We start from the raw sequence: 18,141 nt of genomic DNA, 5'->3' as shown, positions 1-18,141 counted from the left end.
ACGACAGCAGTTGCATGTCGCCCTCTGCTGGTAAACATGATAACTACCACGACGCCATAAAGATCGTCATAGCGTTAAATAAAGTAACCAAGTTCACGATTTACTATGAATTAAAAAAAAATTGATTGATGTTCCACAATATTTTGAAACCTATGAATATTGTGATTTACTTTTGTATTTTTGTGAGACGTGACATCACTCTTTTGCGACGGAAGTGTGTTTGTCGGACTCATCTTGGTGACGCACCTACATGGGAAACCGTTGAAACTTGACAGCTGAACAACAACTGCGCCTAAAATGAGCTCATTAGGAACATAACAAACATTTAAAGCCTGATTGTTTTTCCATATCAGCATGAATTGAAACTGTCCGCCGCCCTGCTACATCTGTGCAGTCGGTTTTTTGCGGACTAAAGGCTGTTTTACAGACACCATCATGTCGTTTCTGGTGGACTCAGTCATCATGTTCACCTCGCAGGTAGCTAATGATGAGTTGGTAAAGTTGTACAAATTGTAACGTGTATTTTTTCACTGAAAGAGGATTTCCAGAGCATATTGTAAGCTAACGGTATACTAAATGTTACCTACGCAGTTCAGAGACCTACAGCTTTCCTGTTCTTGTGCGTCCTGTCGAAGTTTTAATACGTCTTCTATCGAAGCTGAAAGGGCAGAAGACGTATTGAAACACGTTACCATTCTGACAGTTGATTACACCCATTCCTCAATAATGAGGCCATTTTTTTCAAAAACTCTTCACACAGTCGGCACAAAAGCCGTGTATATGTGAATTAAACTGTGAATTACTTCGTATTGCCTTGACACAAAATGTAATAATTGACCGCACCTTCCAAAATCCATGTTGTTGTTTTTTTACTCAAACTCAACCACCAGCAACTCTGTGTTTGCAGTTCATTCAGCACATGTTTACATACAATTTAGTAATGATTTCGTTTATGCACGAAACAGCAGTTTTCTATTATATTTAGCTCTACACGTGAATAAACACACGTCAAAAAGAGCCAACCAGACTGATTTCTAGTGGATTTCAAGAATGGACATACTGTAGGTGTGCTGTGGATGAGAATGTGCGGCTAAATTGAATATAGGGGTCTACTAGCATCACTGTTCATTTGGTAGCTTTGTAGCTATCATGTACATGAATGCAATGTATTTAAACAGGTTTACAGACACAAAAAGCAAAACTACCAACAAACAAACAAACAAACAAAACAAAAAAACACCTACCTATTAATTGCAGCATTTCTGATACATGTCCATATGGTAGCATATTCCATACAGTGCAGAGGTAATGTTGAATCATGCAAAAATGGTGATAACTGTTGTAACGCTCTTTTTCCTAATGGCAGAATGGAATAATGCTGGGATATGTTCAGAGTACTCATTGGTGTATTTTAGATGTGGGATTAACTGTTGTGCTGAGCTGCAAGTTGGTAAAGAGAAGTGTGTGTGAAGGGTTTTTTAAAAACATGTCAGCACTGAGAAATGTGTGTAACCAACAGGCCTTTTTCACACCAAACATTTGAAGTTGGCACAGTAGGAAAAACACTGGTGCTTATTAATAACATAAGTGATGCTTTTCTTGTATTCAAGTGTGCCAGTGAGCCGTGACAGTGAGCTAGCATGAATAACACCAGGACTTAAACACTGATGCTGCTATATATTCATTCATTTTATTATATACACCTGTGGTTTTCTGACTGTAACCTGTCAAAATGTCTCCTATGAAAATGTTTGTGGTAAAAACTGCAAATCTTCATTCATACCCTTGAGGCTTCTCTTCTTCCTCCAAATAATGCCCATTTAATCCAACACAGGTGCTGTTCTTTGGATTTGGCTGGCTGTTCTTTATGCGGCAGCTGTTCAAAGATTATGAGGTACGGTGTTATTGCGAAGCATTTAATTATGAATGACCACTCAGATGGATGTGGTGACTACTGGCCCAGACGAAATAATGATTCAATCAGAAAAACAAGTCATCGCAAATAATGCTGTAACCCTACATCAATCCCTGGAAGTCACCTGTGCTAACAGTCTTCACTGTTTTTGTGTTTGTCGACAGGTGCGACAGTATATTGTCCAGGTGGTTTTCTCTGTCACATTTGCTTTTTCATGTACCATGTTTGAGCTCATCATCTTTGAGATTCTGGGTGCCTTAAGTAGTAGGTAAGTACATTTTCTGTGGACTATAACTGCTGTTACTTACTGCAGATGAAGAATTTTAACCCTCCTGTCTTTGCCACAGTTCCAGGTATTTCCACTGGAAGCTGAATCTGTACGTGATATTACTGGTTCTAATCTTTGTGGTGCCTTTCTACATCGGTTACTTTGTTGTCAGCAACATACGCCTGTGTGAGTGCATTAGCCGAGTCCTGAAAATAAAACACTGTAACTTCAAATTGATGATGCTGCTTGACAGATGTTATTTCACACATCGTGTCACAGAAAGCTGTTGTGTTGTTTGTGTTTGTGTGTAGTGCAGAGACAGAGGCTTCTCTTCGCTTGCATGGTGTGGTTTACCTTCATGTATTTCTTCTGGAAGTTGGGAGACCCATTCCCCATCCTGAGTCCAAAACATGGTATTTTTGCATCGTTATGCTTCATGCCTAGTTTATGACTGTGGAGGCCTTTTTTCTGTGAGGGTTCTTTATCTGCAAAGAGGTATTGAAAGGCCACAGAAACAATGATGTGGCCGTTTTCAGTCTGTTGTCGTCTTTTGTTCAGGCATCCTGTCCATTGAGCAGCTAATCAGTCGTGTTGGAGTGATCGGAGTCACGCTCATGGCTCTGTTGTCCGGGTTTGGTGCGGTCAACTGTCCCTACACGTACATGTCCTATTTCCTCAGGTAAGCTCAGCAGTCGTGTCACGCAGCCTGGTAATCTGCGCCTGCATCAGAAAGTATGTTCTTGAATCGCGTCCTTGTTTGCGTGACATGTGCTACCATTGCTGTGACGCTTCCTGCTTTGCTATTTCTGACAGAAATGTAACAGACAGTGACATTCTTGCTCTGGAGAGACGGCTGCTCCAGACTATGGACATGATTGTCAGCAAGAAGAAACGGTGAGAAACAAAAAAGGATTTATTTTGTTTTTAACAAAAGGAATTAAACAAATTATTGGGCCACTATAATTTGTTCTGTGTGTGTAGAATTGCCATGACACGGAGGCAGATGTATCAGCGCGGGGAAGACCAGAACAAGCAGACAGGATTCTGGGGAATGATCAAGAGTGTGACGTCCACACAAACAGGCAGCGAAAGTATCCTTCATACTTATATTGAGTACGACTTTGAAAGGGCGTCATTTTTAGCTGTTTCCGGACAAATGTGTACTAATCATCTGCAGTATTTGTGGTAGATGTCAGCCTTGACTTCTGTCCTCCAGACCTCTCTCTGATCCAGCAGGAAGTCGACGCTCTAGAGGAGCTGAGTCGACAGCTCTTTCTTGAGACTGTGGACCTGCAAGCCACCAAGGTAACACACGTGCATGCACATAAGCACACACACACGCCCACATGTTCTACTTAACTATGGAGAGACTTGAAAAGACTGAGTGAATTAAAAACAAAAACTTTGAGGAGCATGCAGGCTATAATCTTGAATGAAGTGGGGAGAAGTAAACATTCTTAGCTTATGATGTTGACAGCTTAGTTTATTTATGAGAAATCAGTAATCGGCAAGTTCGCAACACTAATCTTCTGGCTAGTTAAGTGTAGCCTGTTCTAACTACTCCATTTAGCTTTACCTTCCAAAACCAAACAGAAAGCTCATAGTGATTATCACCTGAATATGCAGCTCTCCCCGGCTGTAGTGAGTTTCAGGTCATGGCCTGGTTGCTACTTCACTGTTTCGATTCACTCTCACTGCTCTCATAGGTCGTTTTAGGACCCATCAGGCAGCTGTCTCCAGAGAAGTTCTAAAAACCCACTGTACACTACCTGCGCAGACAGGCACAGTTAGCAACTAGCTGGTGACCGTAGTGGAGCATTTAGCAGCTGAGGAGCCACATGTGTCCCTCAAGAGTCGGTAGAGACCAAAGCAGAGCTAAAAGAGTGTGAATGGTTGACTTTGTCAAGTGGACACAAATATAACTCCGAATGAATGCTGATGTTGCTCCGTAACTGCTGTGTGTGTAAATAGGAAACTAACTGCCAACGATCTCACTACATCAGCTTGAAAGACGAAGACAGTGCTGTGCTCACAACTGTTTATTGTAGGTTTAAGTGTATATTAACATTTGTTTATATCTTCATTTGATTAGGTGATAGCAATTTATGACTCCTTGAAGGCTAAGCTGAGGTCTCTTTAACTATCAAGGACTGTCTGTCCCTCCTGATTATCTTTCAGCAAAGGCACATCTGCCAAATAAATGCTCACTTGCCGAATGTTATCAGTTTGGAGCTTCATCACCTGGATGCCTGTTTGTGTTTCCCATCATGTCAGTGTGTGTTTGCCCCCACCGCAAAAGTTGATTATTACAGCAGGCTGTTTGGTCATTGCTGCTGAAGGATGCCTGAGCTAGTCAAAGAGTAAAAGTATACATCATGGAGGGGACGTGAAGGGCACGTAACTGACATGTGTCCACTTAATTCCTCACTTTCTGACAGAGGTGAGTGATGTTGAGCAATTTCTCCAGATTCCGACCTTACAGCTGCCTTTAGATTTAGACCTGTTTATGAAGTTGTTATGGTTAAGTTGCCACCACACCAAACCCGCCTAAACTGAGCTAGCACTCTGTGGTTCTAATACTAATCTAATACCTAAACACAGAATCTTCCATGCATATGTCTACATTCAAACAACTGCAACATGAGACTTATCAAATTCTGTTTATATGTACATGTACATGAATTTTCCCAACTATAATTTAGATAAGGTTTATTGACAGTATATACCAGCATATGCAGTATTACCTCACATAACCTCATAAAATAAAATAAAACAGTCTCTATAGTGTTTATAAATTTTTGATAACATGCTGTCTTGCCTCATGCTGTAGCTCTTGGCTAATCGCATGCTTCATGCAGATCACATAAAAATGTCCTTTCTCAGCTACCTGGATCATTTAGATCTATGTTTTCACCCAAATCTGTGCCCGATGACAGTATGTAAGTGAAATCAGGAGTTTCTGACACCTGGATCACCAGACTCAAACACTGCCTAACAGACACACACTACAGTCAAGTTACCTCTTTTGCCTACATGCAGTAAATGTTTTGCTAATTATTTACCACCACCTTTCCTTATCTTAGGAGCGAATTGAGTACTCAAAGACATTCCAGGGGAAATACTTCAACTTCCTGGGCTACTTCTTTTCCATCTATTGTGTTTGGAAAATCTTCATGGTGAGAAGTCACAGTCCTCTTCTGGCATTGTGTCTTTCCCTAACACTGACCCATAGATACTGTTAGTGCTATGGCCCAGTTACATAATCACATATTGTTGTGTGATATACTTTAAAAAAAGTTCTTTGCTTTATTTTAAAAATACCTCTTCTTTCTATCACAGGCCACTATAAACATTGTGTTTGATCGAGTTGGAAAGACGGATCCAGTGACAAGGGGCATTGAAATTACAGTGAACTACCTCGGCATCCAGTTTGATGTAAGACACACACGCATGCCCATGCACACACCTGCAGAAATAGCCACATGTCATGTCGTCTCCTGTAAAGATTATTCCCGGCCCATTATCATCTCTCTGCCTGCTTTCTCAGCAGTGAACCTGCTCGTGATTGCTTTTGATCTTTTCCCACGTGGACAATTATTTGATTGAGTTCTCATAGCTCACACTCACAGGAGACGACATTACGTTTTAATGTAAATGAATAAATAATGACTGCAGATTGAGAGTTGGGATCCTCAGTCCGTACTCTTTTCATTGCGTTTCATATGCTTTTGCTCTCTTTCTCAGGTAAAGTTTTGGTCCCAACACATCTCTTTCATCTTGGTGGGAATAATCATCGTTACATCCATTCGTGGCTTACTCATCACCCTCACTAAGGTAAAACTGCCACATGACACATGTTGAAATGGTCATAGATCAGAGATGTGTTTTTTTGAATGGTTTGTCGGTTTAACCAAAGATTGAATGCTTCTTCATTTTTAGTTTTTCTATGCAATATCAAGCAGCAAGTCCTCCAATGTCATCGTGCTTGTCCTCGCTCAGATCATGGTGAGTGTGCTGCTTTATAGTTGTCTTATAAAACAGCCTACAAACGACAGATAAAGCAAAAACTTTCTCTCTCTGTGTGTGTCAGGGGATGTATTTTGTATCATCTGTGCTGCTGATGCGTATGAGCATGCCGCTGGAGTATCGCTCCATTGTGACAGAAGTTCTGGGAGAGCTGCAGTTCAACTTCTACCACCGCTGGTTTGACGTCATCTTCCTGGTCAGCGCCCTTTCCAGCATCCTGTTCCTGTATCTCGCCCACAAGCAGGCACCAGAGAAACACATGGCGCTGTGATTTCCTACATCTCTTCCCACCTGGATGTGACTCTTGAGCCCTGGGGTGAATTTGAATCTGGAACTTACGGATATCCAGAAGTCAATTTTTTTTTTTTTATATGAGACATAATTATATGGACTGCCTGTTCCTGAATCAGGAATGACTAATTGTTGGATGCAAGTGATGGGGAACTATTGGGGCACATGAGAAAACAACTTTGAAAGTGGACTCTCTTGAATTAAAGTATTTACGTAACAAACAGTACTATTAGGATTTAGGTTTACTCACAAATGCAAACACTCTCTTCTCTGTGCTCTTAAATTTTCTATTTTTTGGCCAACACCATCCTTACTTGCTTTTGTCTCAACACACTGGAGCTGTACGATTCACAACACATCCCTGCTTCGCTTTCACCGAAGTGTAAAATGGACTATATAAAGGAAAGATCACGCCATCGCTGATGATGTCCGTCCTGGAGCACCTGTTATTTTCAACAAAATCTGTCATTGAATTGGGAACAAAAACAAATACCCATAAAGTAAGCTTAATTCACATAGTATGTGTTCATTTATTTGTTAATGGAAAATATCATTCACATATTTCATAAGTGGAAACAACACATTTTAATTATTAGAACATTAAATAAAGGCAGCAGACTTTTCATAGAGAAAAAACATGAACTGTGTATTTATTGGCAACATTAATAGTGTTAGCTTAACTTCTGTTGGCTGTAGTTATCTTGGTAACATTGGTCATCTCAGGTTTGGGAAAGACATTACTCTGATCATTGCACAGGCTCACTTACGAGTAGATCTACTCTTTGCACCAAAAGAAGACAAACATATTTAGGAGCATGTTTTATTCTCAGCCCTTTTATACATGAAAATATTCTCCTATGATTGTGACATTGACAGTGAATTTCAACAGTCTTTACTGTCCTTGTTTTGTTTTGTTTTTTTCCCCTCCATCTCTTTGTCTCCTGTAATATTAGTTGGATGTGTGAATCCCTTAGATCTGATTGTTAAAAAAAAAAATGGATCAACAGTAGATTAGAAGTAGAAGCGGCTCTTCAGGTGGCTTCTTAGAGCCTCTCATCGATACTGTCTTCAGATGAAGATGATGAGGTCTAGAAGACAGAAAATAAAATCACTGTTATTTAAGACATTGAACGATTTTTGTATGTCACCTTTTAGATGAAAAGATAAACGGTGAATGACGTGACACATGCACTGATTCTGGCCCTTAGAAAAGCTGCAGCAAGTACATGGCCATCAATGAACAAGTCTACAGCCATGCTAGTGGTTCTGTGAGACAGCACAGCAGCACTTAAAGCTAAATGCTAATTTGACAGTGCTAAGATACTGATGTTTTTCAGATATAATGTCGATGTTCACCATCTTAGCTTATTGTGTTTGTTAAGTGTTTGTTTTCTATATCAGATTATGACCTGATACAAGGTGTGCCAATGGGATGACATGGTGGGCGTGGTCAGAAATGTTGGAAGTGTGAGCGTTGTGTTGGTGGACGAAAGCAGATGGGGTTGTGAAAAACAAAAACACGAGATTTTCCTGTGTTTTTATCTGATAGCTTAATCTTAATCTGTGCTCAAATTCACGCCTCCCGTTGGGAGTGGCTCAGAAAGGGGCGGGTCAGTGGCGACGCCCGCAGATACAGGAAATGGCTCTTTGCGTGCATCGTCTCCTTTCTGAACCGCCTCTGGTACAGCTGGGGTTAACAAATTAAAATCATGGCCTGTTGATGGCGCTGAACAACTTGGGATCAACAAAGTTGTTCCAATGCATCCTGAGAAGGACATAAATGTCGCTACAGCAATCCATCCAACAGGTGTTGATATTTCACTCAAAGCCACCAAATGCCAGCCTCATGGTGGCGCTAGAGGAAAATTCAAGGGATCACCAACATCATTCAGATTCATTGTTTGGGGACCATGAATCTTTGTACAAAATGTCATCACAATCCATCCGACTGCTGTTGAGATATTTCAGTGTGAACCAAAGCGATGCCTCGAGTACTCGCATTATACAGATATAAGCGCCGCTCCTCTTGGGCTAATTTCTTCAAAATGACTCCAAATGCCACCAAAGTTGTCTGGGTGAGTAAATAGGCGTATTTAATGCTACAAATAAGGTCCAGGTTGTAAAAAACGAAAGTTATCCTTTAAATGTTACTGGCGAACGTTCAAAAGGAGCACTCACCCTCTCTCTCGCTGGCTCAGTGGGGGTTTCGGGTCTGGCCTCCTCCTGATGTTTCTCCTCCATCTTGGTCTCCGGAGTGTCCGCAGAGTGGACCTCAACATAAGACATCTCCTTGAGGAGCTTGCGTGTGATGGTCACTCCTTGAGCTGTGAGCTTGTCATAGACGCTCTTTTTAGCCACAAGCAACTCCAGAAAGCTGCCGCTGCTGCTGATCATTTCCACCACATCCTCGTGGCTTCTCTTCTCCACATTTACTCCATTCACCTCCACCAAAACGTCGTTGTCCTCCAGACCCGCCCTGTCAGCTGCTCCACCCTTCACCACCTGAAACAAAGTGTGTCTTACCCCCTTGATTTGAAACAGTAGTGATTAGATGGCAGGCATTGCTAGTCATCCTTACCTGCTTGATGCACTGTCCAAACACCCCCTGGATGCCGTTCAGGTGAAAGCCAAAGCCCGCTGAGGTCTTCTCCATCTTACACAGTTTAGGCATGAGCTCCTCCTCTCTCTCCTGAACAGGTGTGGATGGTCGGACAGGAGCAGGTAAATTGATGGCCTCTGTGTAACTGGGTGGTGAGTTGGAATCTTTCTTATCGTCATAGAAAATGATAGGAGACAGTTTCCCCTGTGAAGGACACAACAGTCGCATTATACATTACAGTCGTAAATTAAGAGTATAGCCATTTCTTCATCCACTCTACACTACTGGACAGCGGCACATTGGCTCACCTGCTTATACATTTGGTCCGTTTCTTTGTCCACCACTAGGAGGCAGCATTTGTTGCCACTCTGCCTGATCCTGTCCACCACCTGCTCATGGCTGCAACTGTCCACCTCCTTGCCGTCGACAGCCACCACTCTGTCCATTTCCTTCACACCTGCTCTTTCTGCTGGGCTGCCTCTGTCTACATCCCTGATGAAGTGGCCTGCAGTTAATGAGCACACCGTCAAAACACAGACTCCTTCTCCGGGGTTTAATCTGCTTTAAACACCAGTTATTTGTAATAAGAATAACATGTTCATTATTGCCTTGCCTGTTTGCTTGACCTTCTCCTTGAGCAGGAAGCCATAGCCATCAGGTCCTTTGGTCATGTCGATGATGCGAGGCTTGAGTGGGAGGTACTTGGTTGTAGCTAACCATGCGCCGATCCCAGTACCCTTGTTCTGGTAGTACTCGTCGGTTTCCTTATCAACCAACAGGAACATTATGCTGCTGCCAGCCTGCGAGGTCTTGGCCACTACTTCATCATGAGTGGAGCCCTCTATGTTCTCCCCGTTGATCTCCAGCACGCGGTCATTGACTCTGACCCCGCCCCTGTCTGCCACGCCTCCTGGGATCACCTGTTTCATGAACAAGCCCTTCTGACCTAGAGGATGTTATAAAAGGAAGAAAATAAGCAGAAATCTTCAAAGATAGACATAATTTGGCTGAGAATGCAGAGACTGTTCTCTTCAGTGTGCTAAATATATATATAGTACTACTTTATAATAATGCATCCTTTATAAAGCATCATCAGTCAGTAATAAGAACATCTTTTGGTTGCCAGGTTGTGTAAATGCCTTTGGCTGTGTCAATTAAGTCGGCGTCGTCGGGGTCTGGTTAAAAATCTGGGTTGTGGAGCAGGAAAGAAGTGATCTTACCAAACCACTGTAGCCTACTCCTCATCTCTTCTTGATGCTAACAGCTCGGGGCTACATTAGCCGCTACTAGTGCAACACATTAGAATCTCCCAGTGATGTGTTGGCAGTCGAATTGCATTGTGGTATGTAATGTAATGTAATGTAAGCACCAGGGTTTGACAAGTGAGAATGTGTGTAATTAAAAAAGAACGAGATGAGTCCGCTGTTTTGAGCACAATGCTAAATCGGCGGAGTAGTTGATTAACTTAACGATGTAAAGCTGTGCTTCACTGCCTCTGCACCTGTAACCACACCCACTACTGATGTCACAAGGTCCTGGAGTACACCTGTACACTGTTAAGAAAGATATACCATATTTACTCAATAAAATTGAGGCAACAGATTGCACGCAATATTATTAATTAAACATAATCAGATTTGTAATTGAGTAAATTTTAATTAAATGAGACCCTTTGGAGTTAACCATTTAATTTGAGTATATTGAGTATATATCAAAAAGAGAAATGTCTAAATTAGCAAAAAGTACTAATAAAACATAATTTAATTCTACATACAAGTACCATGTAATTGAGTAATAATGATATATCTTAATCAGTTAATTTATTTGAATTTACTCAGTGGATTTAATTAAATCGAAATATTATTCTTACTTAGATATATTGTGTTTATCTCATGATCTACATTTTAGGGTGAGATTACAGTGGGTACCATACAGAGGAAATAAAACTCAGAAATTAACAGAACACACATTAAATGCTTGCCAAAATTAACATTTTTTATTATAAAAGTTATAGCATTTCATTGCAAACTTTTACAAATGCTGACCTTGAACACTATCTTGTGAAAACAAAAATGAGTACAGTTGCCAGAGTACCTGTCGAGAAGAACTAAGAAACGTTAGGGCATGGCTACACTGTCCCATCATGGACAAGACAAGGTACCGATGCCGACATACCGACAATGTCCTGTGCTGTAGCCCCTAATGGGTCAGAAGATCACCTCTTGTCATTGCTCTGTATCCACAGGTTTTACACTGCCATCTCATCTGGGGGCACATAAGAGAAACGCAGTCATGTTAATTACAAAATGTGCCTTTCTGTTTAATTGCAGATAAAATAAAAACCATTCATGTATCAATCACATGCATATGGTGTATTGTAGGGCTGGTTGGTATATCAGTATTTGCATCCCTTTATTGTCAACATATATGTACACTGATGACATCCAGTCTAGCAAGAAATTAAATTTTAAACAATTATGGCCTAAATTCTAGATGTGAGAGTTTCTCCAAAAACAAACCTTGTTAATTTAACTTTATTTAAAGCTTTTTAAATATTTCATATTTTAAATGAATTGCAAAACCTAATTGATGTACACTTGAACACATAATTACTATAATATAATAAGTGATTGACTAAATGTTTACTGAGTTTTATGCAAAGGTAGAACAAACAAACAGATCACATCAGGTTTAATGCTTGCAGCATGTCCTGACGCGCCCCCTACCCCACCCCCACCACACACACACACACACACACCCACCACACGAAGTTCGCTAAACTTTTAAACTATCAACCCTGCATATGCTGGACAGAAAACGAATGGTACCACATTGCTCCTCACATATTGTCAGAAGAATTTGACGCAACCGTCATGTTAGCTCGCCGACCTGATTCGATTCTCGCGGCTGGCGGGAGATTAAGAATTAAAAGTAACAGTAAACCTTAATAAAATTGAAGATCTAAAACGTAACACTGACTTAATGGGTTTTCGAGGTAACTTAACGTTTATGACAAAACAGCGAAAGAACAGAGATAAGTGATAACGTTACCTGCGTGGTAAACGGTCCAACACAAACGGAAGTGCAGCAAGTAGCGTTTGGAAATAAAAGCTCACTATACTTAGCGCGATAAGTGTCTGATCGCAACACAAACCCCAACATGATTATCGGCAGGATTTAATAAGTACATGCATATGAATGACACAAACGCAACATGGGCAACACCATATCGGAAATACTAACCGACATCTTTCAAAGTAAAAGCTTGTGCTTTTATCAGCAATACGAACGTTTCCATTTTGGAAGCGAAACACTATCACAATACTAACCTATATTAACATAGTTAACATAGCTAGCTAACAGAAGCCAGCTTTCTGCTGCTGAGTTTCTCTCTCTCGGGGTTTCTATGCTCTGCTCATGTTGTATTATAATTCAGCATGCACCATAGATATGTATTGACTTCACCATCCCAGTACAGACAAAATAAGTTTACTTACCACAGTTAACCAGATAACATAGATGAGTAAAGTGGAGGAGGGTAACTCCCCATCTGCATGTTTTGCCTGCCGAATTCAAAAAGCGCGGTTAACAGGAAGTGCTTTTCAATTAAAAGTTGACAGATTCAATTAAGTTGGATTCATTCAATTTTCTCTCAGTTTAGAATTGCATAAACAGAAAGCCTATATTTGATTAATCCAAAATACGTTGGTTTTGTTCAAGACATTTTTATTTGAATTTTACTTAAATAATTACCACAAAATCAAGGAAACATTAATGTTGAATATACCAAATTCATCAGTTAAAACCTACATGACCACAGAATCATTGTACATCACTGCAGCAGGATTTGAACTGTCGGAGGTCAGCAAAACTCTTCCTGATGAGTTAAAGGCATAAATGTATTAAGACAAAGAAAGTTTAATTCTGGAGGAGGATATAAACTAACTAATGAGAGATTTTCACAATCTGGCAAACCTAAAGTTAATGTTACTAACGACTTGTTGCTGATCTATAAAAAAAATGGAAAATGTTTAGCCATTAATCAACCCAGTAGTTATCTATAAATCCTTTATAAAGGATGCCGTATTAGAAAGTGATGGAAAATATTTTTATGCTTCAAGTTCAGTAAATTTAAGTTTATAAATCTCAGCATTCAATGTTCTTTTATTTTTAGCTTCACCAGGTAGATGCATTAAACAGGTTTATTTGTATGTTGTTATTTGTGCTTATTTGTGTTTTTTATGAGTTTTCCTAAATTGCGATTCCTGCATGCTCGGCTCACCTTTGACTGAGCAGAGGGAAAACCCATAGCTTGCGCCGGACTTAACCAGGTAGCAGAGTTTGGGTTTTGGAACTTCTTTGGTCACGCCGTTGGCTACTGGTTTGCTCTGAGGGCCGGACAGGTTTGCTCCCTGTGCTTTGTCTTGTTTGTAGGAAGCTTCATCCATGATGTGGAACGTGACGGAAGCGCCGCTGTTTCTCACGATGTCCACCACCTGTGCCGGGGGAGCACACAGCACAAAGCAGAGGGTTGCCACCAGACTACCAAAACTGACAAACTGTGGTAAGAAGTTATCAGACAAGTCAAAAATATAACACAACGCATGATGCACCATTACATAATACTGCTAGTTGGATATTTAACAAGTGTAACAAGAAAGAAAGAGCGTTATACTTATTCTTTCACTACAATTAGATGATAAATAAATGTTTTATATATTTACAGTCAGAAATTTAAAATGGGGAAAGGTTGCATGGGGATAATATTGAATATATAAATGATTAAATGTGTGCCAGGAACTGCTTTATATTTCCTGTTGAACTCAATTTAATTCTTTATTTAACCAACAGAGTTATTTATTAATGTATTGAGTTATATTATCAACTTGTTTGATAACCTTTTACTACAGTACATTTAGTCATTCCCGGGGCTCCATATCAGTCCAGGAGTTGCTATTGATTTGATTAAAGCACTGCAGTGTTTCCACATCACCTCAGAATGGGGCAGCTCATCAACAAATGTTCCATTGACCCGCAAGATGCGATCTCCATCTTTCATGCCAGCCAGTTCAGCTGGACCTCCCATTTCCAGGCAGCGGATCAGGTGACCCTCCTCACCATGCTCCATTCTCAAGTAGAAGCCAAAGGTCTGACCCGGCTTCTTGGTCAGTGAAATCACCCTCGTGTTGTGCCCGGCCATGTCCTGCAGTGGACAAGAGGCTTGATAACATTAACACAAATTCTATCTCAAAATGACCTTAATGAAATGTGGTCCTAGGGCGTTTGTAATAGAAGTGAACACAATTTCATGTCTATAGTCAATGCATTTTTCTCCAAGTATAACTAAAATAGTCCATATCCATTGCTAAAGTAATGTAATGATGCAGAAAATTCTCCTAACATATGTGATGCAGACTAGAGACGCCTATCACAAGGCTCTGATATCCAAAGATAAAAAAGAGACACAGACCAAGTGTTATATTCAATTTGTTAATGTAAAGGAGTTGCTGCAGTTATTGGATTTATTTTTAACCTTTAAACCTCCCTTTAAACATAGTTATTTAATAACAGATAACCCTGGACTTGAAGGAGCCATAGCAGTGCTCGTATCTTCACATTAAAAGTTAATCTTCCATGCTGGTGCTCTAGGGGCAGTTAATGGTTAAAAGCAGGTACAGCTGACTGTGGTGACGACAGCCTGGACTTTGAATGCCACTGTAACCCTCTCATTAGACTGTTACGTCCACACGGGAAGGTCATGAAGGATGTGTGCGTGTTGGCAGGTGCGTGCCGTCTGACTGACATTATATGTTGGATTCTGAATGTCTTGTTGTGTCCTACAGCTCTTCCAGTGTTGTCCCTGTGCATGATAACCTAATCAACTTCTTTGATTTCTGTAAGTATCTGCTTATTCTGAATTTGATGCCAGCAACAAAAGAATGTTGTGGAATGCTCCAAAAACACCTGTTTGGATCATTCCACAGGTAAACAGGTTGATTGGTAACAGGTGATAGTATCATGATTGGGTATGAAAGGAGCATCCTGGAAAGGCTCAGTCGTTCACAAGCGAGGATGGTAGAGTACACCATCTTTACTCGGTGATCAAGTACAGTGAATACAGTGAAAAAAAAAAAAAAAAAAGTAATGAGAGTGCATACCCTTTCCACAATTTTTTCCATATTTCCCCCAAATTCAGCCATACTGAGCATCTTTGTATCTTTGGAAACTTGGTTGGGTGCATCGTTGCAGCGCTTTGCCGCACAGAGATTCAGAGATTACATCCAGTATCAGAATTACAAGACTCTGAATGACAAGAACACACCACAAGCTAACAAGAAAATCTGCAAAGATTAGAGGTAATTAAAAAAAGAAAAATTCCTGGTTCCTGGTTCATCATGTCACAATCCTTCAGATTTAACTCACAGCCCCTTGCGAGAGTTCTCGACCCCTCGGTTAGGAACCACTGACACTGGAGATAATTTAAGCAATCTGAAAGCAAAACAGATTGCCAAAAATATATGCTATGTGATCATACATCTCAGTTAAAACTACAGTTAAATTAAACTCACCAGCTCGTCTCTGCTCAGTGTCCCAGTCCAAAGGAGGAGCTCACCTGTCACTGCTTCACTATTATCTATTCTATCTTCAACCTGTCCTCCTCCCTCCTTCCTCCTCCTCCTCCTCCCCTTCTCCCTGAAGGATGCATGACAGGCCAAAGGTGAGCCTAAAGGCTGAGTTATTTAACAGCGTCAAGGAAGATGAAGCCAAGACGTAGTCATCTGTTTGGTGGTCAAAGGTACATGATGCAGGAGGAAATCAGCAGTGTCAGGAATTATTATATTACTGTGTGTACATCAGAGTCAGCACTACATCGAGGGAAATATGCTACATACATGCTAATTTACATTCATCTTACTGCTGTATCTGATATTTCTGGAACAAAACAGACTATGTACAGTTAAATTTCTTGCCGATATCACATTGCTTTAAGCTACCTGAAAACAGGAACTGCTGGATGTTTCTGTTGTACCAATTAGCATGCTGCATACAACTGTCTTAACATGGAATTAAACGTACTCGTGTACAAGCAGACAACTTACAAACAATCAAACGCAACTTTTGTAAGATTGGAAATGTTATATATCAAAAAAGAGAACGTTCATGAAGGTGTTGAGGTTTAGAGTTTAGCTGATTTAGTGTTCAGTGTTTTATGGCCACTTAGGAGGCCGTAGGTTATGGTTCTACTCAATTGTACTGGGTTATACTTAATCTTTCTATTCACTTCATTAGATCTTTATTATCCCTTGGGGACAATGTGCAGTATTTACAGCACATAAACAAAAACAATTAATGTCACAATAAAATAGCAATCATACTGCAATTATTTTGACAGATCATCATCGCTATCATGATCCTGGATGGGTTTGGTATACAAAATTATAGTGATTTTTAAGATGATAAAATGATTGTTTCTGTAATGATAGTTAAAGATATAAAGAGTGATATTTTACTGAATATATTATCCTTTTTTTTATCGTATTCAATCTTTAATTGTAATTAAAAATTTAATTTAATCTAGATTTCATTTCCTAAATTAATTTTGTATTTTATTTATTTTATTTCAACAGTAGAGGCTTCTCATTTGTCAGTGTTAACATCGAAAAGGAAATAATATATTTACATCAGAACATGAAAAAGACTTACATAATGAATTTTCAAAAAATGTTCAGTTTAATTGTGGATTTTAATTATTGGTTTTAGCATTTGATTGCTTTCTTTTAAAGCAAACAATTATCACTGTGACCTCTTGTGCACTTATGCAAACGATATCTCATCTTTTCCCATTGTACTGTACTGCGTATGTTACAAATTAAGCTGTGTTTAGAAAATAAATTGATGAGTGCCAGCATTCTTCTCTCTCCTTATTTGCAAACACATTGTTGCTTTTTGCAGTAATAATTCTTTATATTCTTCATAGCTAACAACCTGTTCCTCCTGACTGAAGTAGAAGGCATGTGATTGGTACATTTTGTGCAAATGCCACCATATGATAAACATTATAAGAGTTCACTGAGTCGGTGATTCTTAAATTTTCTTTGCACCTTCATGTCATCGCAGGTTAAAGTTTCACCCCACTGCCTTCTTGCAGTAACTAAACACAATATAAAAAGTGGGTTTTTAAAACCGTTTGCAGCTGTGACCTGCTCAGCTAGGTCATTCCACAGTCTAGGAGCCCTGACTCCAAAGGCTCTACCACTTTTACGTATCAATCTCGACCTCGGAACTACAAGGAACGACACATCCAAGGGTCTTGGGACACAGGGCAATCAGAGATCTAATGAATAATTTGGGGTGAGGCCTCTCAGTGCTTTGTGAGCAATCAATAATATCTTGAAATTGATTCTGAAAGCAACAGGGTTGTTGTTATTTACCTCTTCTCTGGCTGCTGCATGGTTAAATCAATAAATTATGTTTTAAGAAAGAAAGTGACCCCCTTTCAACTTTTAACAGCCCCCTCAGTCCCTTCTTCACTCTGGACAATGCTGAGACCAAAGTTACACCCTTGGACGAAATATCAACACGGTTGATAAGGTTTGGGGTAAGCTGAGCTGTGGTTTAGTTTTTTTGGTTTATGGTTGCTGTGACTGGTAACTATGGGCGAGTCATGCGGTTATAAAAAGATTGTTCTGATACCGCTATCACGGGACGGGACAAAGGTGACAAAAACTCCACCAAAGCCAAGCAAAACAAATCTGCAAACTGTAAAAGTTAATTAATTACTCGGCTGATGTCTACAGCAAGACTTGTTTGTGGAGTGGCTCTGTATCATGATTGTACTCTGAATGCAATTAAAAGGAATCAGATACTGTCCTTGCTTTCTAATTATGTAACTGCTGTGGACTGTGGGGACATAACCAAGCAAGACCATTTGAAGACTGGAAGACGCCAGTCTGTTGCGGTGAGAGTCGGAGTGCTTTGCCAAACACGTTGCTGCCATCTACTGTTGTCAGTTCTGTACGTTCTCCAACAGAGCATCCTGGA

At 40.1% G+C, this 18,141-nt stretch overlaps 2 protein-coding genes across 2 annotated transcripts; one reads left to right on the top strand and one right to left on the bottom strand.

Moving 5' to 3' along the window:
• The first annotated feature begins 247 nt into the window (after positions 1 to 247).
• On the top strand, positions 248 to 7,606 carry si:ch73-390b10.2 (Golgi pH regulator). The gene is made up of 14 exons (XM_041950339.1): positions 248 to 477; positions 1,835 to 1,894; positions 2,080 to 2,183; positions 2,263 to 2,369; positions 2,495 to 2,596; positions 2,742 to 2,862; positions 2,997 to 3,077; positions 3,165 to 3,274; positions 3,400 to 3,488; positions 5,267 to 5,359; positions 5,523 to 5,618; positions 5,928 to 6,017; positions 6,123 to 6,188; positions 6,274 to 7,606. The coding sequence occupies exons 1-14, from the start codon at positions 436 to 438 to the stop codon at positions 6,478 to 6,480; spliced, it is 1,368 nt and encodes a 455-aa protein (XP_041806273.1). The 5' UTR covers positions 248 to 435; the 3' UTR covers positions 6,481 to 7,606.
• pdzk1 (PDZ domain containing 1) lies at positions 7,544 to 14,320 on the bottom strand. The gene is made up of 7 exons (XM_041950340.1): positions 14,093 to 14,320; positions 13,382 to 13,595; positions 9,713 to 10,045; positions 9,408 to 9,604; positions 9,079 to 9,303; positions 8,679 to 9,002; positions 7,544 to 7,588 (listed from the first exon to the last, which is right to left on the bottom strand). The coding sequence occupies exons 1-7, from the start codon at positions 14,297 to 14,299 to the stop codon at positions 7,544 to 7,546; spliced, it is 1,545 nt and encodes a 514-aa protein (XP_041806274.1). The 5' UTR covers positions 14,300 to 14,320.
• Positions 14,321 to 18,141: the final 3,821 nt, after the last annotated feature.

The sequence above is a fragment of the Chelmon rostratus genome, chromosome 13 (genome assembly GCF_017976325.1).
Source record: "Chelmon rostratus isolate fCheRos1 chromosome 13, fCheRos1.pri, whole genome shotgun sequence".
In the NCBI taxonomy this organism is placed as follows: Eukaryota; Metazoa; Chordata; class Actinopteri; order Chaetodontiformes; family Chaetodontidae; genus Chelmon; species Chelmon rostratus.
The sequence above is the reverse complement of the archived record's forward strand: the minus strand, read 5'-3'. Positions and strand labels throughout refer to the sequence as shown.